Genomic DNA, 27501 nt, shown 5'->3' with positions numbered 1-27501 from the left:
AAGCCATGAAGTCCAAGAGAACTCGCTGTAGATCATTATGATCAAACTGTGATGATGTGTAGATTAGGGCAAGAGGACCAAACCAATTCTAAAGCTTTGAGTGTTTCGAGGAGCCGAGTGGAAACGCTAATTGTAAAATGGAAGAAGTTTGGAACCACCAGGACTCTTCTAAGTGTTGGTCATCCAGCCAAGCTGAGTGACTACGGCAAGAAGGACCTTGGTCAGGGAGGTGATCAAGAAACCCAATAGTTATTTCGGCTTCAAAAGTCGTCTGCTGAGATGGAGAACCTATGAGAAGGAAGACCATCTTGGTAGCACTCCATCAATCAAGTAGAGTGGCTAGACGGGAGCCACTCATAAGTTAAAAAGGTATTTGACAGCTTAAAGGACCCTGAGAGTGGGAGAGAAAAACGCAAAAAATTGATCACTTTGGGTAGAACTCTAAGCTCCATATCTGGTAAAGCCCAGGCACTGCTTATCACCTGGTGGCTCTGAGGCTAAGGACATGTGCTGGAATCCAGAAGCTTGCCGATTCCAATCCCAGTTACTGCCAAAAGAGATCCCACTCTGCTGGGCCCTTGAGTAAGATCCTTAACCTGCAATCGCTCCAGGGGTCCCGTACAATGGCTGACCCCAAGGGGTATATGAAAACTAACAAATTCCTCATGCAATAAACTGTATAAGACGAAATAAAGAACAATATATTATATATTATATATATATATATATATATATATATATATATATATATATATATATATATTCATGGCATTCGTAGTCTGAATCACAATCTGATTGTATGGGTGGTTACCTACCAGGTAACGCTTGTGGTTGGTCAGCAAGTCGGCTAACATCCGTCACAGTGCCCTCTTTCAGTTGCGAGAAGCAGATCATAGAATGGTTGAAATAGTTTACTGTTAAATAATGTAAAGAGCACGTGACACGTGTTTCGCCCTAATTCTGGGCTCATCAGGCGTACACACTCACTGCACTCCCTCTCAGGAATAGAACCTTGGACGTCAGCGCTAAGTGCGAAGCCCCTAACGTTGCACCATGACGTGTGGCTTGTTCATTTGACAGCATGTAGATCGGGGTAATTACATTCATGGCATTCGTAGTCTGAATCACAAGCGTTACCTGGTAGGTAACCACCCATACAATCAGATTGTGATTCAGACTACGAATGCCATGAATGTAATTACCCCGATCTACATGCTGTCAAATGAGCGAACCACATGCCGTGGCACAACGTTAGAGGCTTTGCCTCTAGCGCAGACGTCCGAGGTTCGATTCCCGAGAGGGGGTGCTGTGAGTGTGTACGCCTCATGAGCCCTGCTTTACTGGTGCAATATCCGTGGAGAGACCTGATGATGGCAGTTTCCCACATCCCACATTCCCACATCCAGGTGTGCAAAGCTTGTAGACACCAACCTGTAACTGCTGCCAAAGGAGCTTTTACAAGATTACTGAATTAATGGTCTGCATTCTCCTATGCATTCATTCATGTGTGGCACAGTGGTTAAGGCTTTGGACTTCAAAACCTGCGATTGTGGGTTCAAATTGCACCACTGACACTGTGTGACCCTGAGCAAGCCACTTCACCTGCCTGTGCTCCAACTGGAAAAACAAAAGAAATGGAACCAATTGTATCTCAAATGTCGTATGTTCCTTTGAATTAATAAACATAATTCAAAAAATTTGCAAAACTTTCTGAACAAATGTGTTTACTCCTGCGGTGGGTTGGCACCCTGCCTGGGATTGGTTAGATAGATAGATAGATAGATAGATAGATAGATAGATAGATAGATAGATAGATAGATAGATAGATAGATAGATAGATAGATAGATACTTTATTAATCCCAATGGGAAATTCACATGGGTTCCTGCCTTGTGCCCTGTGTTGGCTGGGATTGGCTCCAGCAGACCCCCGTGACCCTGTGTTCGGATTCAGCGGGTTGGATAATGGATGGATGGATGGATGTGTTTACTCTGTCATTATGGGTTTATTGAGTGTAAATAGATGGAACATTTACCTGGATAAAATTTAATTCACAACCAAAAAAAGCATGCACAAAAAGGGAAAGTGTTTGAACACTTTCTGAATCCACTGTAGTCTCACAACCACGCGGCCATCAATCCATCCATCCATCTTTAGAACCTGAAAAAGGCCATTCAGCTCAAGGAGCTCGCCTCCATTTAATTTATTCTGTGATCTGTGTGGGACACTGGATCCAGTTATCACTTTATAAGGTGGAGGACAGGAACCAGTCCTGGATGAGATTGCAGTCCATCACAAAGTGCACTCACACAACCTGCTTAATTCAATTTCAGATTCGAAAGTGGGATTGAGCCCATCCTGGCAGCAACAATTCCCGAGTGGACTGCCAGTCTCATGCAGAGACTCATGCTGGCACCCGTTTATTGCTGCGTCTGTCTACCCAGCCAAAGCTTATCAACTTCTAGGCAAAACCCTCAGCAAACCCTAACTAGGCTACCCATCCTGTGCAGGACACTTTCGTGGAAGTACCGAGCCATTAATCCCTTTTGTCAATTTACTAAGCCCATATTGTTTCATTTGAGGGTCATAGAGTAGCAGACACTAGTAACCCTCAATGTGAATATACAGCCTTTTGCTAATTTAATTTTCACTTAATAAACAGGCACAGCTTTGAGATGTCAGAGGAAAAGTGACATTGGGAGAACATGCAAGCTCTATACAGAAAGCAAAGAAATATGGACAGGACAAGACCACCACCCACCATGCCACCTTTGCATGACATTTATGTCATAAATCATTGTGACTGATGCATCTCGGTTGTAAATTGACTCTTAGAACGTGAGTAGATTTTTTGTCTGTTGTGAGAGGCATTTCTATGATACTATCTTTACAGGAAAAATCGTTTAACTTGTGCATAAAGAAAAAGAAATGATAATTTGTAGGAAGAGATTAAAGAGAATGGTGTTCATAAATGACAGGCATTGTACGTGAAATCAAAGCAAAAAACATACAGAATGCAATCAGTGTATTTCTCCATTTTATCAAATGCAATAACGTGATAAAATCTGAACTTTACATTCCATAAAAATATATATCTTATCAACAGCTGCTATGTATGGCATTAAGCCACTCAATACCTGCTTTTTAGCTTTTGAAATTAAGGACGGGACTTTAACTGCTCTGCATTTGTACCAACAAAATTGGGCATCTCGTGTAACATTGAAAGACAGGGCATCTGTTTGATAATTTTATAGCTACCAGTCTTAAAGGCGGCATGGAATTTCTATCCGCTGTCATGTGCATGCGCATAAGTTATAAAACAAGATGAAAGATACGGAACAAGATGATCCGCTGTGGCAACCCCTAATGAGAGCAGCCAAAAGAAGAAGAAGCAGAAGAAGAAGTCACGTGCATGCGCATAGGGGCTCTAGTGACTACCATTCTACCTCCATATTGGTTGGTCCCATATTCTAATGCATTTCTCTCTTTGTCCCGCTGCAGACCGGATGATTGACAGCTATAACACCTCTGACATCACTTCTGGTGTACTTCCACCTGGGTCCACCTCTTCTTGTCAGAAGGGCCCAAAACCAGAAGCCTTGACATCTTTGGATGGTTCTGTTTTGAACCCACATCTACAAAGACGACTCCGCAATATCTGCAAATGTGTTGTCTATTTTTCCAAAGCTAGTTATATGGGGTGACCAGACTGGTAGCCCAACTCTTTATCGTTGTCGTCTGTTTCTTACAGTGGCGTAGTCGGCAGGATTTGTTACTAGGATGACAAAGCATCCCTTCAGGCCATGGCAACAGAACTCCGGAGTCCAAAGGTCCAGGTTGGCTCCCATCTAAATGCCCTCATATGTAGTTAAATGTGTGTCGCCCTTCAGCAGGAATGGCTGATGGGTTTGGCCAAACTATTGTTGCCATAACATGTGAATGGCGATATTGAGATTACAGCGCTGTTACTGGGTTTTGCCATGTGTTCTGCTGTAACACATGCATACAGCTTAACTAATTCTATGGCTGTAACAATTCTGAAGGAGATGGCTGCCCTATATTTGAGTGCTAGAACATGAGTATTAGGTGAAGGATGATGAAGTTATAGCCAGTTAAATCAAAGTAACAGAAAAATGGCCAAAAATGAGACTGAATTTAAAGGGTTAACATTGATTTTTAATAGTTTTAGTTGACTTGCAGAAGCCTTCTTAATAGATCCTCCTTGATCCGTTCCATCCAACGGTTCTTCGGTGTCCCTCATGGGCATCTGCCCTGGGGGCTCAGGCACAGGGTAGTTCTGGTCACTCATCACCGCCAACATCATGCCCATATCATTGTAGCCTTGCCTCCCGCCTCTTTTCCATGACTGGTGCAACGCCCATCCATTTCCGGACGTCAGAGTTCATGACATGGTGCCATCTCGTCAAACCAACAATTGATTGACTAATGCAATAGTTCATTAATAAATGAAATTGAGCTGCTAATGAGTTTCAAATTAAATTTAAACTTGATTTTATTAAAAAATCATTCACCTGTATAAAGGTGAAGCTAAGGGTTACATTTTAATCAATAAACAAATGCTTGTGTCTTTTTAAATATTGATGAGATTTTGATCTCAGAAAAGCAGGCAATGGCTCATTAACACTGCCTGATTAGCAATCAGTAGGAAGCAAAACCTGCTCTATAATTAGAAATGAATGGCAGTGTGTTCGACAGAAGGGAACGAGAGCAGACATAGCCCACCTTGTTACAGAATTGTAACCGAGGTACAGAAGACATGGTGGGGGGGGGGGGGGGGGGGATTGGAGAAAAGAAAAGAAACTACTGAAACCTTCCTCAACTGTCACAAACCCAAACAGGCTGCTGTCACCACTTTCCATCACCTGCCTCCACCATTTGCGCTTACACTTTAATGAATCTTTAATTATCACCTCGGAAATCTCGCCAAAAATCACTTCAGGAAAATAAAAAGTGGGGCAGCGTACGTTCTCCTCAAGTGAGTTTTCTTCCATTTTTCATGCAGCGTCACGGGGGCGTTTCAGAGTTCCTGCAAGGCTCTTTGTAGCTGTTCTATTAAATCCTCAAAGAGAAATCCCTTAATTAAACTGGCCTTTACACTCTACCTTTAGACAAATCATTAAGCCGGCTCATCAATGCAGACTGGGTGATGAAGGCTTTATTAACATTAGACACATATTTTATTAGTTTTTGTAATAAACAAAGTGATTTTAAGAGCACGATATACAGTACAATAAAGATTGATTGAATGATGACAGTGGGTCAAGGCAAATATGCCAATTAACATCACAAAATCCACATACGCTGTCCAGGACACCAAACTAAATAAATACTGAGCGTTACAGTCACAGGTAACAGGAGAATTCAGAAACACCGACCAGCTTCACACGCATCACTTTGGGAAGGTGGAAGAAAAGCCAGTGCCTGAGGAGAGTCCATGTGTGGAGATAAGGGTACTATATATAAGTGAGTGAGTGAGTGAGTGAGTGACAGATAGATAGATAGATAGATAGATAGATAGATAGATAGATAGATAGATAGATAGATAGATAGATAGATAGATAGATAGATAGATAGATAGATAGATAGATAGATAGATAGATAGATAGATAGATAGATAGATAGATAGATAGGAGGCACTACAGACAGGGATTTCCTGCAGGGATCTCATAGTGAGAGCATTGAGGAGGTTGTTGACTGCACTATCGCTTACATCAACTTCTGTATGGACATTGTAGTCCCAGTAAGAACAGTACGCTGCTATGCTAACAACAAGCCATGGATTACAAGTGACATCAAGGGCCTTTTGAACCAGAAGAAAAGGGCTTTTAAAGGCGGTGATCAGCATGAGCTCAAGCGCATGCAGAAGGAACTCCGAGTCCAGCTCAGGGCAGCGAAGGAGCAGTACAGGAGAAAGCTGGAGCAGAAGTTACAGAATAACAGCATGAAGGAAGTGTGGGATGGGATGAAGATCATCACTGGCTGCAGCTCGAAGCGGGGTGCCACCATCGAGAGAGACGTGAAGAGAGCAAATCAAATGAATAACTTCTTTAACAGGTTTGACCATCCTAACCCACTCTCACTCCCACCTCGGAGTACTGCACCCTCCACCCATCCTTCTGTTGATACCAGCATAGGAGAGACATCCCCAGCCACAATTACAACAGCGCAGGTGAGCAGAGATCTGAGGAGACTTTGTGCCAACAAAGCAGTGGCTCCAGATGGAGTATTGCCACGACTGCTGAAGGTCTGTGCATTGGAGCTGGGGGGTCCTCTACAGCGCATCTTCAACCTGAACCTGGAACAGGGGAGAGTCCCGAGGCTTTGGAAAACATCTTGCATCACCCCAGTCCCAAAGGTATCACGTCCTAGTGAGCTGAATGACTTCCGGCCTGTTGCTCTGATGTCATATGTGATGAAGACCATGGAGCGGCTGCTGCTTCACCACATAAGGCCACAGGTTCAACACGCCTTCGACCCTCTGCAGTTCACATATCAGGAGAAGGTGGGAGCGGAGGATGCCATCATCTACATGCTACACCGATCCCTCTCCCACTTGGACAGAGGCAGTGGTGCTGTAAGAATTATGTTTCTAGACTTCTCTAGCGCCTTCAACACAATCCAACCTCTGCTCCTTAGGGACAAGCTGACAGAGATGGGATTAGATTCATACCTGGTGGCATGGATCATGGACTATCTTAAAGACAGACCTCAGTATGTGCGTCTTGGGAACTGCACATCTGACATTGTGGTCAGCAACACAGGAGCGCCACAAGGGACTGTACTTTCTCTGGTTCTGTTCAGCCTATATACATCGGACTTCCAACACAACTCGGAGTCCTGCCATGTGCAAAGGTTTGCTGACGACACTGCTATCGTGGGCTGCATCAGGAGTGGGCAGGAGGAGGAGTATAGGGACCTAATCAAGGACTTTGTTAAATGGTATGACTCAAACCACCTACACCTGAACACCAGCAAAACCAAGGAGCTGGTGGTGGATTTTAGGAGGCCTAAACCCCTCATGGACCCCGTGATCATCAGAGGTGACTGTGTGCAGATGGTGCAGACCTATAAATACCTGGGAGTGCAGCTGGATGGTAAATTAGACTGGACTGCCAATACTGATGCGCTGTGCAAGAAAGGACAAGAGCAGGCTATACTTCCTTAGAAGGCTGGCGTCCTTCAACATCTGCAATAAGATGCTGCAGATGTTCTATCAGACGGTTGTGGCGAGCGCCCTCTTCTACGCAGTGGTGTGCTGGGGAGGCAGCATTAAGAAGAGGGACACCTCATGCCTGGACAAACTGGTGAGGAAGGCAGGCTGTATTGTTGGCATGGAGCTGGACAGTTTGACATCTGTGGCAGAGCGAAGGGCGCTCAGCAGGCTCCTATCAATTATGGAGAATCCACTGCATCCACTAAACAGTGTCATCTCCAGGCAGAAGAGCAGCTTCAGCGACAGACTGCTGTCACCGTCCTGCTCCACTGACAGACTGAGAAGATCGTTCCTCCCTCACACTATGCGACTCTTCAATTCCACCTGAGGGGGGTAAACGCTAACATTATTCAAAGTTATTGTCTGTTTTTATCTGCATTTTTATTACTCTTTAATTTAATATTGTTTTTTTCTAATAGATAGATAGATAGATAGATAGATAGATAGATAGATAGATAGATAGATAGATAGATAGATAGATAGATAGATAGATAGATAGATCCACTGCAGCCCTCCAGGACCAGAGTTGCGGACCCCTGCTCTATTTGTGCACACAAATAAATAGTTTAAGACTGAAAGCATGTCAAGAGCACATCCTGTACATTCTTTATCTGCACCATCATTTAATGCCAGCCAGTAAATATTGTAAATCAAATATCTCATCCCACTCAACGTCACTCAGCGGAGTTCGATTTCAGCGACAGCACAAAGGTATTTTCTTCCAGCAGGCCGTCGTGTGAAGTGCAGCAGGCTGTGTTATGAAATGCCAGCACAGAACTAAAGGGAGCGCCAAGGCTGTGGTCTTCCATGCTTAGTTGGCTATGTATGGAAATGTAAATCACGCTGGCACGCAGGTGTTTGGCATTGGCCTTTACCTTGGTGGGTTCAACACGTCCCACTCTCAGCATATCATACGGGTCCCATTACTCTGACAGGCAGGCATCCTTTTAAAAAGCAATTCATCATAATTTTAATATCAAAATAGCTAAACAGAGTAAACGTACAGGAACAATCAATCAAGTAAAACCGGCATGACCATCTTTTGATTATTTAAACACATATGGACAAAGCCTGCATAAAGTGTAAGCAGAAGAAATCACATTCAAGGGGAAAATACGCAGCAAGGCCATACAGGAGTGTTAAGAGGCAAAAGTAACGCTGTGGCTTCGTCTACTGTCTTGTAGTGGGCGCTCTTTCAACTTAACATATTACTGACCCCTGTGATGGCAGTCGCATGATGAGGTATGTTTAAGGTGATTATTTCAATGCCATGTTAGCTCGTCTGGATGTAAGGCTATGATTCATCATTAACTGTAAGGACATTTTATTAACTATGAAAAGGGACAATCTGTCCAGCCATCAATTTTCTGAACTGAGTTTTTCCATTACAAGGTTATGTGATGACAAAGTTTACCCCAGCGGCTTTAGACATATCACCGGAAAAGATCACTAACAGTCAGTCACCCACCCAAAATCACTCACACTGGGCTCCTTCAGAGGCAGTAAATGACCTAAACAGGCAAGGCAGAAACTGACATGCTAGAACAGATGCCATGTGGGCACAAGCAGAACGTGCAAACTCCACACACTTCCCCTGGCCACTGCACCACTGATCCACCTCAGGTGTCATCACATGTTGTTCTAATGTGGAGCTCACAATTTGTGGGAATCCACATAGAAAAAAAAAACCACAATAGAAGACCGCAACATTCATACGTCACAAGCTTATCCTGCTGTGTGGATCTGTTTGCTTTTAACAGTGCAAAGTGAGGAATTCATTGATGGATTGATTAAACGACAGATAACATGTTATTTTAGAAATACGGATTAAACTGTCATGTGCGTCTTATATGAGCAATTCACTGACTGATTGATAACCGGTCATCTTGGAGATACTGAAGAAACAATCAGGCATGCCTTTGGGATGGAGGAACAACTCAAAGCACCCAGCCAACATTTTAAGAGCACGATATACGATAAAGATTGATTGTCTGAATGATGACGGTGGGTCGAGGCAAATACGCCAGTTAACATCACAAAATCCACATACGCTGTCCAGGACACCCAACTAAATAAATACTGAGCGTTACAGTCACAGGTAACAGGAGAATTCAGAAACACCGACCAGCTTCACACACATCAGTTTGGGAAGGTGGAAGAAAAGCCAGTGCCTGAGGAGAGTCCATGTGTGGAGATAATGGTACTATATATGAGTGAGTGAGTGAGTGAGTGAGTGAGTGAGTGAGTGAGTGAGTGAGTGAGTGAGTGAGTGAGTGAGTGAGTGAGTGAGTGAGTGAGTGAGTGAGTGAGTGAGTGAGTGAGTGAGAGAGATAGATAGATAGATAGATAGATAGATAGATAGATAGATAGATAGATAGATAGATAGATAGATAGATAGATAGATAGATAGATAGATAGATAGATAGATAGATAGATAGAAATGTCACTATCTGGCTGGGACGCACCTTCTGTATATAATCCGTGGGAACAGACATGGACTGCACAATACCTCCCCCGGGTCGCTGGATGGCAGCTCTCCCAAGTGGCAGTGGTGCCTCATTTTCCTGCAAGGCTCCATGGGAGATGGAGTTCTCCACAGCCATGTGGAGACCCGTGGGTGGCCAACAAGGGGCACTGCAGGGGTTCCTGAGCCCGTCTGGGCGGTTCATCAGCTCGATCACCCATTTCCGGTTGCACTTCTGGGTGGACTATAAAAGGTGCCAGCAGCCACCACTCCAGGAGGCAAAGTCACGAGGAGGGAGACAAAGCTGCCAGAGAGGAGTGAATGATTTAGAAGAAGAGAGATTTGTGTTTGTGTGTGCTTAGTGTGGGACTGTGTTGTGCCTGAGGGACATAGGGAAGACGTGGGCCCCCAGGCAAAGAAGATAAAAGTTTATTTATTTTTACGCGGGCCTCAGGTGTCAGTCTGTGTCGGTCAGCACTGATATTGCGCCTTTTCCACAATAGATAGATAGATAGATAGATAGATAGATAGATAGATAGATAGATAGATAGATAGATAGATAGATAGATAGATAGATAGATAGATAGATAGATAGATAGATAGATAGATAGATAGATAGATAGATAGATAGATAGATAGATAGATAGATAGATAGATAGATAGATAGATAGGAAAGGCACTATATAACCCATCTATCTATCTATCTATCTATCTATCTATCTATCTATCTATCTATCTATCTATCTATCTATCTATCTATCTATCTATCTATCTATCTATCTGAGGTTGCAGTAACCCACAGTCGCCGTGCCAGTTATCAAGGTCGCTATATAAAATGAAATCTCCCCTGACTGACGGATGACAAGTTCCTGCAGAGACACCAATTAACCTCAGTCACGTCTTTGAGATGTGGGAGGAGCGCCGACTGTGCCGAGAATGTCAAGCGTGCCATGACGCTTGATAAAGCAAACATTGACTGATAAAGAGTCGGTGCTGAGGTGCCAATTAACCTGACGTCCATGGATCTGAGATGGCGTATCTCTGCACGATGTTGAGGCCGCCATGTAAACTGAAGAATAAGAGATTGCAGATAATGGGTCAATGTAGAGATGGCCATTAACCTCTCACATGCATTTTTTTGAATGTGGAATGAATCCGCATTATCTGGAGAACACCCAAGCATGCTGTTGATGTCAGAGCAGTTTGGATGATAGATAACAGGTCAATCTAGAGACCCAATGCTAACCTTATACGCATATCTTTGGGGGATAGGAAGAAGCCCAACTTCCAGGAGAACACGCATGTCTTTTGTTAATGGCACTACACAAAATAAATGAAATAGTCGACTGGATAAGGAACGGGTCAAAGTAGAGATGACAGTTAACCTCACACGTGCATCTTCAGCATATGTGGGAGGGGACACCCACCTCATCAGAGAATATCCAAGCAATGCCATCCATGACATTATAAAAAATGACCAATTAATTGATGGATGGATTAAAGATCAAATTAGTGTCCCTTTCGTTTCTTTGGGATATAAGGGAAAGACCAGAGAACCCAATAAGAAATTACCACGCCTGCTGTTAATGGCACTTGATGTGGCAGGTCGTTTGAGTGATTGATTATGAGTATCCCGTTAGAAGCTTTTTGTTTGTACAACTATATAAAATAAAGATTTCATGATTAAAGTTTGTCCTGAAAGTCTTCTGGTCTCAGTTTGTAGCTGATTCGCTGCGTTATGATTACGGACTATATGGATATAGCGCATAAGGAATGCAGAAAGTTTAATTAATATGGAATATGCATTATTTATAATATGCACAGTTTCAGCGGTGCTTAGGTATTGTTTGATTATACTTATGCTGCCAGTTATAAAGACTCTGATGGCAGTAAATTCCGTTAAATAGCAGCACTTGTTCTTACTGGAATGCATGATTGCTTATTTGCCACTCCAACATGATGCCCTTCTCTCATCTTCAACTACTTTCTTCCAATTACAGCATAAGGAGCCACACAGAACCTACTATTAAAAATCTAATTTCAAACTTTCCACAGAAAAACTAGAAAACAAAATACAGAGAAGGAAGGCGGACATATGGATACTGAAGAGTGATTCCGATTTCTGGGGGTCGAGGCGTCACTCCCTTGTGCCTTCTCTGGCCAGGCGCTCTGAAATCCAGGAGGTATTAATCACGAGATTTCAAACGAGGCTGACTGATGCTATTCATTGGGAGACTCTTTGTTACTAATGTGGCCCAATGAATACGTCTGCAAACCTTTGTGTTTCCCTAAGTGGACTCTTAGCAGCAGCAACTCCCATCTGAAAAGCCCACAGAGGGTCTTTGAAAAGTGCGGCATTAGCAAAAACAAAGGTGTTTTGGAAGGAAAGTTAGAACAAAGTGGTTTGATTTGATAAGAACTGTGATTCATGGCGCTCGCTGGCTTTGGTCCCCTGTCTTCGACGACGCAGGCCTTTCACTTTCTCCTAGCAACCGATGCCGGACAGCGAAAGGGAAGAGTTTTGTGAATATAGGCAAGGCCGATTCAGAGGAACTGTGAGAAATACTGTAGGAAACCAGCTAAAAAAGAAGAAAAAGGAAACTTTCAACAGTTTGGGGCAGGCCTCCAAGGTGATGCCACACACAATTACTTTTTTTTCCCCCAAAAAATAATTATGAAATTTACATTATGATTAACTTCTCCTCAACATTCTGAAGTAAGAGTTTCACTACCTTACTCTAAAAAGATAACAGGAACATCCACAAGCAATGAAAGAAGGCCTTTAAACAGATCAGGCATGCCGTGTGCAGGGGTGAGCGTTGAAATAATAAAATACTGTTACGTCCATCTAATTTAAAGAGTAGGAGTCTGGAGATAGGTTCAAAATGACCTGAATATTAAACACAGAGTGAAAAAAAAAAATGGGCTTGGAGCTCAAAAATGTACAGGAAAGGGCGGCAGAATGAGAGGACAGGAAAGACGGCAGTGTGGCACGGGTTCATGTCCACGGCTTGCCACCCAGAAAGTCACATTTATTTGTTAAATTATTCACTGCAATCAACTCATTAAATTAACAAATATAAAAATAACACCCTTAGGACCAATACAGGGGAGATAAAAAGAATAAAAGGTGCTATATAAATAAATAAATAAATAAATAAATAAATAAATAAATAAATAAATAAATAGGCATTATGTAATCGATAGATAGATAGATAGATAGATAGATAGATAGATAGATAGATAGATAGATAGATAGATAGATATGAAAGGCACTGTATAAGATAGATAGATAGATAGATAGATAGATAGATAGATAGATAGATAGATAGATAGATAGATAGATAGATAGATAGAGTGGCAGACGGCCAGGGCCCTTGCCTGGCCAGGACGCCTCTTCTGTATATGGACTGGGGGAAGAGGCATGGACTGAACAGTATCTCCCCCGGGACGCTAGATGTCAGCCCCCCTGGGTGGCAATGGTGCCTCGGATTCCTGCAGTGCTCCATGGGAGATGGAGTTCTCTCCGACCCTGTTGGGATTCAGGGGGTGCCACCAGGGGGCGCTGCAGTGATTCCTGAGCCCATGTGGGCGGTTCTTCCAGAATTGGGTCATTAAACATTTGGAGCACTTCTGGGTGGTCTATAAAAGGAGCCATCAGCCACCACTCTGGGAGCCTGACTTGGGAGAAGAGGGACAAAGCTTGCTGGAGTGGAGTGGAGGAAAAAAAATAAGAATAATTGTGGTGATTGTGATATTGTGCTTGTGGGAACGGGAAAGGTGTTGCCCACAGGCAGAAGAAAAGAAAAATTAAACCACTATTGTTTTTATTAGTGTGCCTCTCATGTCTGTCTTTGCCGGTTCAAGCGCTGGTATATAGCCTTTGTCACGATAGATAGATAGATAGATAGATAGATAGATAGATAGATAGATAGATAGATAGATAGATAGATAGATAGATAGATAGATAGATAGATAGATAGATAGATAGATAGATAGATAGATAGATAGATAGATAGATAGATAGATAGATAGATAGATAGATAGAACACCTCGATCTGTTGAGCATTCTGTAAGATGTGACTCAGCCTGACGACTCTACAAGAAGACAGAGTTTAATGTGGCAGGCTGCCTTTCATAATTCTTCATAGCAGTGACCCTTTTCATTTCTTTTTAATTTTTTTAGTCCTTGCTCCCGATAATTAACTCCAAGCCCTAACCCCAACACGTACAACAACTCATCAGTGAGTAACATTTAAAACTGATGGCTGTCCCCTTCTTTCCTCACACATGGCTGATCCCAGCCCTCATCTCCTTTAGCTCCATTTTCCATGTCCTACCACATACCTGCAAGCCCTCGACAAACCTCCTTTTAAATTATGCATTTTTCTTTCCCTGCTAACTTTGCAAAGTACCTTTCTAATAGCCCTTATCCAATTCAGGTAATGGGAGAGAGTATTTAAGAGGCTCAAGCACCAGGAAACAGCTCTCAATGACAGCTTAGGAGATCCCTGATTGCAGGGTGAGCAGTGATTAAGATACTTCTCATAACTGACTCTTAACTCTTGACATTTTTACAGCAGAAAAGTGAATCCCGGCTCAGTGTGGGTACTCTGACACACACACACATTAACACACAAACACAAGAAAGGTGGATGTAAGCCGCTCTTTGTCTTGCTCGGCACTTGATGCACTCAAGTAAGCTGTCATTTGTTGTGTAGCTCAATTGTTCCTTTTGACAATACACAAGTGAGGTCATCAGGTAAAGGCATCGAGCTGCATGGCTGATATGATTGTGCGGCTAGCCGAGTAGAATAAACAAAACCACATGTCTAGCTTAACATATTTGTGAATTAAGGCTAACATTAAGAAAGTTAAGAACAATATGGGCTATTTTTTCTGTTCTTCCGTTTTTTTAGCACCGTATCCTGCAACAGGAGGAACGCTGAGTGCCTCTTGAGAAAACAAGAAGCCTTTGCCGAGCAGCACAGCGCTATTGTCCGTCTCCACCAAGTGATCCCACATGCAAACAGCAGCACAGGAAGGAAGGGCACAACTAACAGAGCCATTTTAATGTAATGGGAAAAATAGAAACAATTTGGAAGAGCTTTTTTTATTTAATTTATTACAGTATTTTAATTTCTACAAATGAAGATGACACATGCTGGGGACTGCAGCGAGAGACTGAATTGGCAGCCTTGGGATTGACTGTGCAATGCCGGGACCACCCAACCACTGCCTACTGAAGTTGTGACACAGACAGCTAAAGGCCATTAATGGAGTATGAAATTGTGAGTGGTGGCTCTGAGGCTACTGATCTGCACTGGCAATCGGAAGGTTGCCGGTTCGAATCCTGTAAATATCAATAGGGACTCTGCTCTGTTGGGTCCTTGAGCGAGGCCCTTAACCTGCAATTGCTGAGTGCTTTGAGTAGTGAGAAAAGCACTATATAAATACATCCATCCATCCATCCATTTTCTAACCCGCTGAATCCGAACACAGGGTCACGGGGGTCTGCTGGAGCCAAACCCAGCCAACACAGGGCACAAGGCAGGAAACAATCCTGGGCAGGGTGCCAACCCACCGCAGGACACACACAAACACACCCACACACACCAAGCACACACTAGGGCCAATTTAGAATCGCCAATCCACCTAACCTGCATGTCTTTGGACTGTGGGAGGAAACCGGAGCGCCCGGAGGAAACCCACGCAGACACGGGGAGAACATGCAAACTCCACGCAGGGAGGACCCAGGAAGTGAACCCAGGTCCCCAGATCACCCAACTGCGAGGCAGCAGCGCTACCCACTGCGCCACCGTGTCGCCCCTATATAAATACAAAGAATTATTATTATTTTAATATAGTATAAACATAAAAAATTTGGTTTAACAATATAGTCATTTTAAGAAGTACCTGTGCCATGGCATAATCAGGGTCAAAGCAGCCAACAGTCCTTCTCAGGCCTTCTCACTGGCAATCAGCGTAAAGAGGCTAATGCCACTTTTCCGTGTCTCGCACCCCTGGGTCACTACAGTATATGCTGGATACGTATGAGTGTATGGTGGAGTAGCAGCTCAAATGATAAGTCAAACACGAGCAGACCACTCATCCATCAACCTCGTCTGGTAAACTCATAGCTACGTTGTCCTGATATTTCACCCCAACACTCTTTAAACACTTGTCAGGGTTTTCACTTCTAGCACTATTGACTTGGCAACTTGCTGCAGACTCCCACTAACATCCGGAAAAAGGATTCCGTCTCCTTCAAACAACTGAGCAGAATGATAAGCTGTTGCTGCCATCTCAGCTTGCTGGTTAATTGTCTTTTGCTTCATAAATCTTCATGCATCTCACAGATTTTGAGGCCCCATCTAACCTCACATAGGCACTATACTGTAAATGATTGATAACAGATTACTGTACAGATACCAGTTGACCTGTCAGATGTATGAACAGACCCTAATACCCGTGTCAGTTATCAAGGAAGCTATATAAAATGAAATTTACATTGACTGACTGATAATATGTGATAGCTGAGACACCAATTAAAGTCACAAACACACACACACATCCGACTATGCTGAGAATGCCAAGCGTGCCTTATAAAGCAAGCATTGCCTGTCAAAGAGTTAGTGCTGAGGTGCCAATTAACCTGATACCCATCGATCTGAGATGTAGTGCTTGTGCACAATGTTCTTGGCACATATAGTTTCCTCTCAGAAATTCTAACTCTATATACAATAAAGATAGTTACATAGGAAAGAAAGGTTCTATACAAATGATAAACCAGTAGCTATGAAAGGAAATATTCAACTGATAGATAGATAGATAGATAGATAGATAGATAGATAGATAGATAGATAGATAGATAGATAGATAGATAGATAGATAGATAGATAGATAGATAGATAGATAGATAGATAGATAGAAATGAAAGGCGCTTGTGGCACCAGGTTGGGATTCCTACCCGGTTGGGACGCCCAGGGAGACAGGAGGAGGGCTCATGCCTTCTCCAGACCACGAGGGGGCGACCACCCTGGTTGTATTGGAGGCCACGGGTACAGGGCTTAGAAGCTCAACCCTGTAGGGGCCTGTGTTCACCGCCAGGGGGCATCCCCGTGCCTGATGGACCCTAGACCCTCAGCACTTCCGCCACACCAGGAAGTGCTGGGGGGAAGAAGATAGGGAACACCCGGAGTGCTTCCGGGGAGACTGCCAGCACTTCCGCCACACTGGGGCGTGTCGGGTGGAAGATTGCCGGTGCACACCTGGAGCACATCCGGGTATGAATAAAAGGGGCCGCCTCCCTTCATTCGGGGCTGGAGTCGGGTGGAAGAGGACGAGGTCTGGAAGGAGAGAGAAGGAGGCAGTCTGAAGGAAAGGCGTTGTGGTATTGGCCTGGACTTTGGGGGAGTCTGTGGGTTGTGTGGCACAATAACTTTGTAAATAGTGTAAATAAACGTGTGTTGGGTGACAAAACGATGTCAGTCTGTCTGTGTCCAGGCTGTTCCCCACACACTATAGAATAGATATATAGCACCTTTCATTTCTATCTATCTAATAGATAGATAGATAGATAGATAGATAGATAGACAGAAATGAAAGGTGCTATATAATAGATAGATAGAAATGAAAAGTGCTATATAATAGATAGATAGATAGAAATTAAAGGTGCTATATAATAGAAATGAAAGGCGCTATATGATAGATAGATAGATAGATAGATAGATAGATAGATAGATAGATAGATAGATAGACAGAAATGAAAGGTGCTATATAATAGATAGATAGAAATGAAAAGTGCTATATAATAGATAGATAGATAGAAATTAAAGGTGCTATATAATAGAAATGAAAGGCGCTATATGATAGATAGATAGATAGATAGATAGATAGATAGATAGATAGATAGATAGATAGATAGATAGATAGATAGATAGAAATGAAAGGCACTATATGATAGATAGATAAAAATGAAAGGCACTATATAATAGATAGATAGATTCCTCTTGGCTCAGGTGGATATTCCATTCAATAACTCAAGGTCTGAAACCCACCTTCCCATCTGTCCCCTCAACCAGCCGATCCACAGGGCTGCTGCTAAGAAGGCAGTGCTGTTGTGCCAGAGGGCGGATAGCTGAGGATTAGATGACGGGCTGAGGGTTCTTTATCCTCGCAATCCCCTTTGTAATGTCTGTGTCTCTCTGCGCCTGTCCCTGATTTGGAGAGGTACTTTCATTGCCAGATTCACAGATGATAAATTCCAGAGGATGTTTTCATCAAGTCTTAGAAAAAGCAGAGGTTACAAATAGAAATACTCTTACGTTGACACATGTACCCCTGTCACGGGCACAGAGATTGCTCATCTTTTCCTAGAGACAATTGGCAAACTGGCAGTCACCAGTGAACTCCTATTTTTCCTCAGGACTACATTCAGCTGAGACACTTTGCAGGTCAAAGCTGGTAAACCATCAGGACATTTGTACAATCACATTCACTTTAATCTACTCCTCTGCCCTTGTTGACACACCTGTCATCTCACTTACACGGTGTTATGGGGCAGGCATACACAAGCACACACACACACACACACACACACACACAAAGGCACTCTGCACATTTGCAGTATATTTGTATACAGTTATTTACTGCCACACTCAGCTGTATTTGATAATAACCACCTAGATGTTCTTATCCTAGCCCTTGTACACTCTTATTTGTTGACAGGCACTTTTCTTTGTTTCTTAATAATAATTCTTTACATTTAATAATAATAATTCATTACATTTATATAGCGCTTTTCTCAATACTCAAAGCGCTATCCACACAGGGAGGAACCGGGAAGCGAACCCACAATCTTCCACAGTCTCCTTACTGCAAAGCAGTAGCACTACCACTGCGCCATAGCACTTTTGTCACTACACAAAGCACTTTGCACACTCCGTGCAGGGAGGACCAGGGGTGTGAACCCATTCTTATATACTTAATGCTTATTTAGAGATGCTCTTAGTTCCCATTCTTGCCCAGCTATTTGCACGTGTATTTTCACATACAAGTGTCTGCATTTAAATCCTGTCACGTGACCCTCTTGATTTGCTTAAATGCTCACACTTATCTTGTCACTTAAAAATGTGTACTTCATTTTCAGGCACTTCCATACCTTTATTTTAACCAGTTTTTCCAGTTCTGGCACTTCCAGCACAAAGCAAAGGGCCCAACTCTGGACAGTTTGCCAGTTCAACATTGGGCAGACTCAGTCAAATGAGGCCAATGTAAACTCACTGATTAACTGACATGCATGGCTTTGGAATGTGGGAGGAAAACAGGAGTATTCCAAAAACAAGTACATATAAACACGCAGGGAATGTGTAAATGCCATAGAAACAATGACTTAGCCGGATCCGGAACTGTGAGCCAGCCACCATACTTCACTTACTTTACTGTTTATTAGTACAAGTTATTTAACAATCACTACTTATCCAGAGTCAAGCTCACATACTGTACAGTCCAATCACAAACACATTGATATTCTTTTCCCTTAAAAGCATTACAATGTATTTGTCCATCCATCATTCAGTAATATTTAATAGCAATTTCCTTTCTATCTATCTATCATATAGTGCCTTACATACCTGTCTATCTCTTATAAATTGCCTCTCAGATTTGCCTTCTGTTATAAGGCACAATTTTGACCTATACCTTTATCTATCATATAGTGTGATTCATATCTGTATATCTATTATATGACACCTTTCTGATTTGTCATATAGTGCCTTCTATACCTGTCTCTCTAATAGACTGCTTTACAGATAAATCTTAAATAGCACCTTTTGGATCTATGTCTATCATATAATGTGTTTTATATGTTCTATATGATGCATTTCCAATCTCTTGTATATCTTCTTTCTAATCTATCTATAATATAGTGTTTTCCATATTAGTCTCTATTTTATAATTTGCATTTTAGATCTATATTCTATTATATGGCACTGTTTTGACCTATATCTCCATCTATCATTTATTGCGTTTCATATCAGTCTATCAATGTATCTATTATATGATACCTTTCCAATCAATTATATAGCTCTTCACCAGTCTATCTATTATATAGTGCCCACCATATGCGTCTATCTCTAATAGATTGACTTTCAGATCTATCTTCTGCGATATAGCACCTTTTTCATTAATAGCTCTACCTATCACATGGTGTGTTTCATATCTGTCTATCTATTTATCCAATATATACACCTTTCCAATCAATCTTTCACATAGTTCCTTTCTGATCTATCTGTTATATAGTGCCTGCCACACATGTCTATCTCTAACAGATTGCCTTTAAGAGATATCTTCTATTATATAGTACCTTTGTGATCTATATCTCTGTCATATAAGGTGTTTCATATCTGTTTATATTTCTGTCTCTTATATGACACCTTTCTGATTGATCTATTATATAGCTCTTTTCAAAAGTCTATTATATGTGCCTACCATACCTACCTCTATCACAACCTATTGACACTCAGATCTGTCTTCTATGATATAAAACTTTTTTGATGTAGATCTCTATCTATCATGTAGTGTGTTTCATATCCATCTATTATAAGACACCTTTCCAATCAATCTATTAAATGGCTCTTTTCCATGCTATTTATTAAACAGCTCCTATCTGTTATTATATAGTGCCTTTCAGATCTATACATCTATCTTTAGAGTCAATATAGTGCCTTTTAGATCTATACATCTAAATATATGTATATGTAATTTATATAGGGATTTACATATCTGTCCATCTATCTTTTGATAGTTTTATCTTTCTATCAATTTATCATTTACAGTATATAGTGACTTTCACATTTAGCAGTCTATCTATTGTTTTTACGTTGTATTTCTGATCTGTATTTCTATGTTTAATTTTTATAGTTCCCCCTTTTCTATTGTTAATATAGTGTATTTCATATGTGTCTATCTGTCTATTGATGGTTTATATTGTGCCTTTAATATCTATACATTTAATGATAATTATATAGTGCCTAAAAAAGCTCTGTCTGTAATTTATAGAGCACCTTTCATGTCTATCTATCTATCTATCTATCTATCTATCTATCTATCTATCTATCTATCTATCTATCTATCACATTGGCATTCATTAAAGAGACTGTCTCTTATAGATTGCCTTTCATGAGTACTTTCTATTATATAGCACCTTCCTGATCTATATTATCTACGTAAAGCATTAAACTGTATACTATGTTTCCATCTAGATGTTTATCATATACTGAATGTCCTGTCTGTCTAAAGGTCTGCTATCATTCTTTAAAATTATTATTTTTCTTATTCTTAGTTTTTTTTAATACTTTGTTTTTAATCGTCACAGCCTTTAGAATACATGAACTAATAACAAGGACAGCTCTGTGGCGCAGGGGGTAGTCCTGCTGACTCACCACCCCACGTCTGATTTGCACATTCAACCCATAACCCCCACCCCCCCAACCCCCCGTGTGTCTCCCACAGTTGTCCTTCAGCTCCGGTACTCTGGTTTCCCACCCATATCCCTGGAGATACGTATGAGTTAGGCTCCGTGCGACTGGGTGTGTGGATCGGCTTTTCTCTGTCCAGAGCAGTTCTGCTACTTTTGTCTCCAGTGCTACAACTGATTTATAAATTGGATGAAGCGGGTTGGAGATCCTAGAAAGTAAAAATGTAATACTGATCACCCTAAGATAGCGCTCTCCCTCTTTCTTTAATTCAGTAATGCCCTAACCTGTCCACCCATTTAAAACAATTACCATTGGAAATAAATAAATATCAACAAATAAAAACACAGTTCGTTTGTGTAATAACGTCTTCCCAGAGGGTCTCTACTCTCTTTTCAGAGTGTGCCTCTCAGTCACACTCTTCAGTACGCTCGCTCGCTCCCCACCGCCCCCATATAAAACACATACTACAGACATAGAGAGAGATCTATATAAGACTATATATATATAAGGTATACATAAATAAATGTAGGTGTGAATGAATGTTTGATTCGGCTTGCCTAATTTAAAAAGCCACGACAAATTAGGCAAATGGGGAGATCGTTACCACGCAGCACCTTGTGACCTGTTTCCTTCTTCGGGGACTGCGAAGGCTCATTACAGCTCGGCTCCTCTGAGGCTCCTTTTATAACCAGGTGCATGATCTAACAAAGGTCGGATTAATCCGATTCAAAGCGTTAGGCATCTCGTCGATCTCTCAAACCATTTCTGTCCTAATCGTGGAGGTTTCACGCTGGGCCAAATTCCCCTACTCTTGCGCGCGGCATCACTATCGCATTTTTTCGGGATTCGGCATCAATATGCCGCCGACACTTCTGAGACTCCTGAAAACGAGCGCTTTAAGCATAAATTGCTAATTATGGCTCGTCTGATCTGGTAAGCTGGAAGTGTTAAACAGATGCGCGCAGGCTGTCACCGATACCAATGATGCGCAGAATGGTGTCAGTCAGTGGCGTCTGAGAGGGGCGCACGTGTAATTTACTGTACTTACTGTATTACAGGAGGGGATTCTAAAATTCTCGGCTACGGCTCCCTTACTAGGTGGCGATGATCGCTGAACCTGCACAAGGGTAACTTGCCCTCAGAACGTGTCCGGGCAGCTTGTGGTCTTCCAAGCAACTTAGTAGTCTTGTCAGTAAGAGCGGATGGATCAAAAGGGAGAGCCCCCTTTCCAAATTTTAAATGAAACTGGCGACCTTTCTCCCACTCTGTTACATTGTAACACTTAACGCTGCTTAAAAATGAGAACTGTAACAGATACCATTCATTCCATTGTGACGTTATACAACTATAGTAAACTTTACTTTTATTGTTAAAAATACAACAGTCTGCAAATAATTGTTTTAACGCGATCTAGCGGCACCAGCACAGTACAAAAAAAAAAAAAAACACAACTTACCGTTCACTTGAAAAATCAGTATTCCGCAAATAAAGGCGAATATTAGCAGACCCATTGTGGCATAATAAAACAATCCACCAAAACTTCTTAAGCGATGAATTAATGGAAACAAAACATATACATTTATATATATATATATATAAATAGAAAAAGAGAACTCAATCAGGTCGAGTTCATCCACCTCCGGGTGAAGCTGATTACTCCAAAGTTAAAGAGATCAGCGAGTGAATTGGTAACGCTGATAAATCCATAAGGGTTTTAAAAAAGCAAAATTCCCGTCTCAATCCCAAAGACTTCCAGAAAGCATCCAGCATCTCTCAGCTCAGCATCTTAACTGAGAAGTTTCCCCCATTTTTTTTCTTTTTCTTGCTTTGAAACAAAATAAAATCCATCGCGATCCAAAAGTAGACCCTCAGATGAAAAGCATTTCAGTGATTTAATTCCTGGGCAAAAAAAAAAAAATGGAAGCAATTGATTCTGGATTTACTCCCAATATTTGGCACAATCACTAGCAAGGTTATGAACGTCTATTTGTGTTCCCCAAAATATGAAATCCATACTGTTGCATTTTTTTTTTCCTTAGAGGAGTAAGATGTGCTTGTAAATTCTTCATTGGTCTGGAAGGTTCATTTTTTTTGTTTGTTTCCACCCACTAGGAAAAGCTGTTGAAGGGTTGTTGATCCAGTGTGCTTAAGTACTGTAAATATACAGTCAGTGGCGAGTGGATGTATTAGTTTAGCGGAGAGCTGTGGCTCCCTTCTCCCCGTCTGAAACACTAACACCACTGCTGCCAATCTGTGCTCATGCTGGGCTGGAGCTGCAAATGACACGCCAACCAAAAAAGAACTGAGTCGGGGGAGGAGTGTGTGTGTGTGTGTGAGAGAGAGAGAGAGAGAGAGAGAGAGGGGGGGGGGGTAGCACTACAACAAAGCTCACGAGAGCGAGCAGGCGAGAGAGAGAGAGCGCGCGCAGAAGACTACCGAAGGACTGGAGCACTGCAGAGCAGTCAGGAAAGGAAGCGCTCCTGAGAGACAAGCGCTCGGCGCCTCTGCCAAAGTGCACCTTAAGTGCCTCGAGAAACACAAGAACAATGAGCGCAATGTGCGCTCCCTCGTCCGCCTCCTTTATTTACCGTCGGAGAAAAAGCTGCATAGAGTGGGGTGTGGCATCGAACGGCTGCAATTTCCCAACTCTGTTTCTACAGGCGGATACCTACCTAAGCTATTGTTAAGTGTTTAGGGGATAGATCACGCATGAATTCACCTTTTGTACCAATTAAAGGAAAAAAGAAGAGTTCGCAGGTGTGTGAGCGTGTGTGGGTGTGAGCGTGCGCGGCTCCTTACAATTAAAACGCTCCACTACTCGAGTCACTTGGCTTGGCCAATAACAGTCTAGTCACTGACGCGTTCGGTTTTAGGGTCAGTGTGTCAAAAGGAAATTATACATTTTGCATGTATGCACAATTAGACAGACAAGAAGAAATACACAAAAACAAAAGAATAAAAGAATTCCGGCATTTGAATAAACGAGAAACATAACTCTAGCGCCTTAAGGAAATGACATGTAGCAGGAACTTACAGCGTTAGCTACAGAGTACTACTCGAGTCGTCAATAAGAAGAGACGGCTATACAGACAGACAGATAGATAGATAGTTAGATAGATAGCTAGATGTGAAAGGCACTATACAATTGTAACAATTACACTCATATTAACATACAAAAGTCTGTAACGTATGGACACATTTACAACATTCAGACTTGTCTACTCATATTTTACCACTACACATTCATTTTCACTACCACATAAAACACCATTTACACCCCAAATTTCTCAAAACAGGTCTATTTGATTAGTCAGTTTAAAATATGTAAATTCAGCTTGCACTGTGCAATGAATGATCACCTTAAATATAAATATATATATATATATATATATATATATTAGTTGTTACTCTATTTTTATCTGTATTTCTTTTTGGTTTTTAATATGGCCATCTTCCTGCGGTGGGTTGGCACCCTGCCCGGGGTTGGTTCCTGCCTTGTGCCCTGTGTTGGCTGGGATTGGCTCCAGCAGACCCCCGTGACCCTGTGTTCGGATTCAGCGGGTTGGAAAATGGATGGATGGATGGATATGGCCATCTTAGCTTGACCCAACAAAAAGTTACCAAGTAAGGATTTCTTTTTTTATTATTATTATTTATTTATTTAAGAACACTGAAGTGCTATAGATGCCATAGAGTAACCATTCTTGGTTCTGAAAAGTACCATCCACATGAGGGTTCCACAAAGAGCCTTTACTTATTTAGACCCATAACAGGTTTCATAAACAGACATGAGTAGATGATAACAGATTTTTAAAATTCCAGTTAGATTCTTTGTTGGCACAGTGGCAGTGCTGCTGCCTCACAGAAATGAGACCAGGGTTTGTGTCCAAGGTCCTCCCTGCATGGAATTTGCATGTTCTCTCAACTCCTGCGTAGATTTCCTTCAGGCGCTCTGGTTTCTTCCCACTGCCCAACGACATGCAGGTTAGGTAGATGGGTGATAATAATTGTCTATAGTGTATGACTGAGGTGTGTGTGTGTTTGCCCTGTGCTGGACTGGCGCCCTGTCCAGGGTTTGGTCCTGCTATGCACTTTATGCTACCTGGGATTGGCTCCAGCACACCTTCTCACAACACTGTTCTTGTTAGAAAATGACTGACTGACAACTTGATTTCAAAAGGATTCTTCTTGTATACAATAATACAGGCTAAGTTGTGTTTTGTCCACATAGTAGGAACTTTTTTACAAAGCCCAAATAACAAATTTCATATGCAAAGAACCACTCTACAACTAACCACATAACTCAGTAAAGTGCAATTAACTTACATTATTAAGAATCTATCTATCTATCTATCTATCTATCTATCTATCTATCTATCTATCTATCTATCTATCTATCTATCTATCTATCTATCTATCTATCTATCTATCTATCTATCTATCTATCTATCTATCATATAGCACCGTTCATCTATCTATCTATCTATCTATCTATCTATCTATCTATCTATCTATCTATCTATCTATCTATCTATCTATCTATCTATCTATCTATCTATCTATCTATCTATCTATCTATCTATCTATCTAACTCTTATATACGCTAAAAAATGCTGGTTCTTTAATGGGCTGTTTGGTTCCACAAAGACCAATTGCTTGACAAAAAAAAAAAAAATAATTCTGGGAACAGTTCTTTGCTTATGGCATTGGTTCTTATGATTTTTAAAATGTTCCCAAGATGTCAAAAACCATAAATCTTTAGTGTGTTTATTTATTTATTTTAATGGCATTATATGGTCCTTTACTGGGTTGTGTGGATCCTTATTGAACCATACCTTCACAAGGCACCATTTCATTCTGTGAAGAGCTCTTTGAATATAAAATTGGGTTCGTGTGCTTTGAAAACTTCCGTATTATGTAGAAAAATGAAATTTGTATTGTTTCACAGGCTACAGGACACTAACAGATTGAGAAAACCCGAATTTAGCTTGAGTTACTTTATGCAATAGAGTCCTTTTCCAATATTTCACAAATCAGTTACCATCTATTCATGATTATTTATGGAACCTGTTAACAGATGTAAATAAATGGAGGCTGTTTCTAGAACCATCATGTGAACGGTCCTTTTAGGAATCAAAAACAACCTCTATGGTATCACTTTGACGAACCCTTCTGGCGCCTTTATTTTTATGAGCGTATATGGGAACATTATTTCCAAAAATGCGATTCCAAAGTGTTAACAATAATTTTGGATAGATAGATAGATAGATAGATAGATAGATAGATAGATAGATAGATAGATAGATAGATAGATAGATAGATAGATAGATAGATAGATAGAAGGCACTATATAATAGATAGATAGATAGATAGATAGATAGATAGATAGATAGATAGATAGATAGATAGATAGATAGATAGATAGAAGGCACTATATAATAGATAGATAGATAGATAGATAGATAGATAGATAGATAGATAGATAGATAGATAGATAGATAGATAGATAGATAGATAGATAGATAGAAGGCACTATATAATAGATAGATAGATAGATAGATAGATAGATAGATAGATAGATAGATAGATAGATAGATAGATAGATAGATAGATAGATAGAAGGCACTATATAATAGATAGATAGATAGATAGATAGATAGATAGATAGATAGATAGATAGATAGATAGATAGAAGGCACTATATGATAGATAGATAGATAGATAGATAGATAGATAGACAGACAGACAGACAGACAGACAGATAGATAGATAGATAGATAGATAGATAGATAGATAGAAGGCACTATATAATAGATAGACAGACAGACAGACAGACAGACAGACAGACAGACAGACAGACAGACAGATAGATAGATAGATAGATAGATAGATAGATAGATAGATAGATAGATAGATAGAAGGCACTATATAATAGATAGATAGATAGACAGACAGACAGACAGACAGACAGACAGACAGACAGACAGACAGACAGACAGACAGATAGATAGATAGATAGATAGATAGATAGATAGATAGATAGATAGATAGATCTGGTTATTTATTGTATCTTTCTCCTGTTTTCTGTGACTTTTAAAACTCGTATTTTTTACGCCACGCCCACCGAGATACTATCTCCCAGTCCGTTGCTCATTTCAGCATTTTATGATTTCGACACCGCACTAGAGATACTAGGAAGGATGGTGGTACCTCCGTTATATCGGCGGAAGGGTATTTGACGTTACTTTGTGGAAAAAGTAAAAAAAAAATCAAGAAAACAATCTCATCGAAAGCCTGCAGAGCGCACGTCAGAACATTAAAAAA

General features: G+C 41.2%; 1 protein-coding gene across 5 annotated transcripts in view; it reads right to left on the bottom strand.

The window, feature by feature from the left end:
• Positions 1 to 23455, bottom strand: part of robo2 (roundabout, axon guidance receptor, homolog 2 (Drosophila)) — an 837757-nt gene extending 814302 nt beyond the window's left edge. For all 5 annotated transcript variants that reach the window (XM_051926308.1, XM_051926309.1, XM_051926310.1 and 2 more), the window contains exon 1: positions 22634 to 23455. In XM_051926308.1, the coding sequence (XP_051782268.1) occupies positions 22634 to 22688 (55 nt within the window). In that variant the 5' untranslated portion in view covers positions 22689 to 23455. The remainder of the gene's footprint in view (positions 1 to 22633) is intronic.
• Between the last annotated feature and the right edge of the window lie 4046 nt (positions 23456 to 27501).

Source organism: Erpetoichthys calabaricus, chromosome 4, assembly GCF_900747795.2.
Source record: "Erpetoichthys calabaricus chromosome 4, fErpCal1.3, whole genome shotgun sequence".
Classification (NCBI taxonomy): domain Eukaryota; kingdom Metazoa; phylum Chordata; class Cladistia; order Polypteriformes; family Polypteridae; genus Erpetoichthys; species Erpetoichthys calabaricus.
Note: the sequence above shows the minus strand (reverse complement) of the source record. Positions and strands in the feature narration are given on the sequence as shown.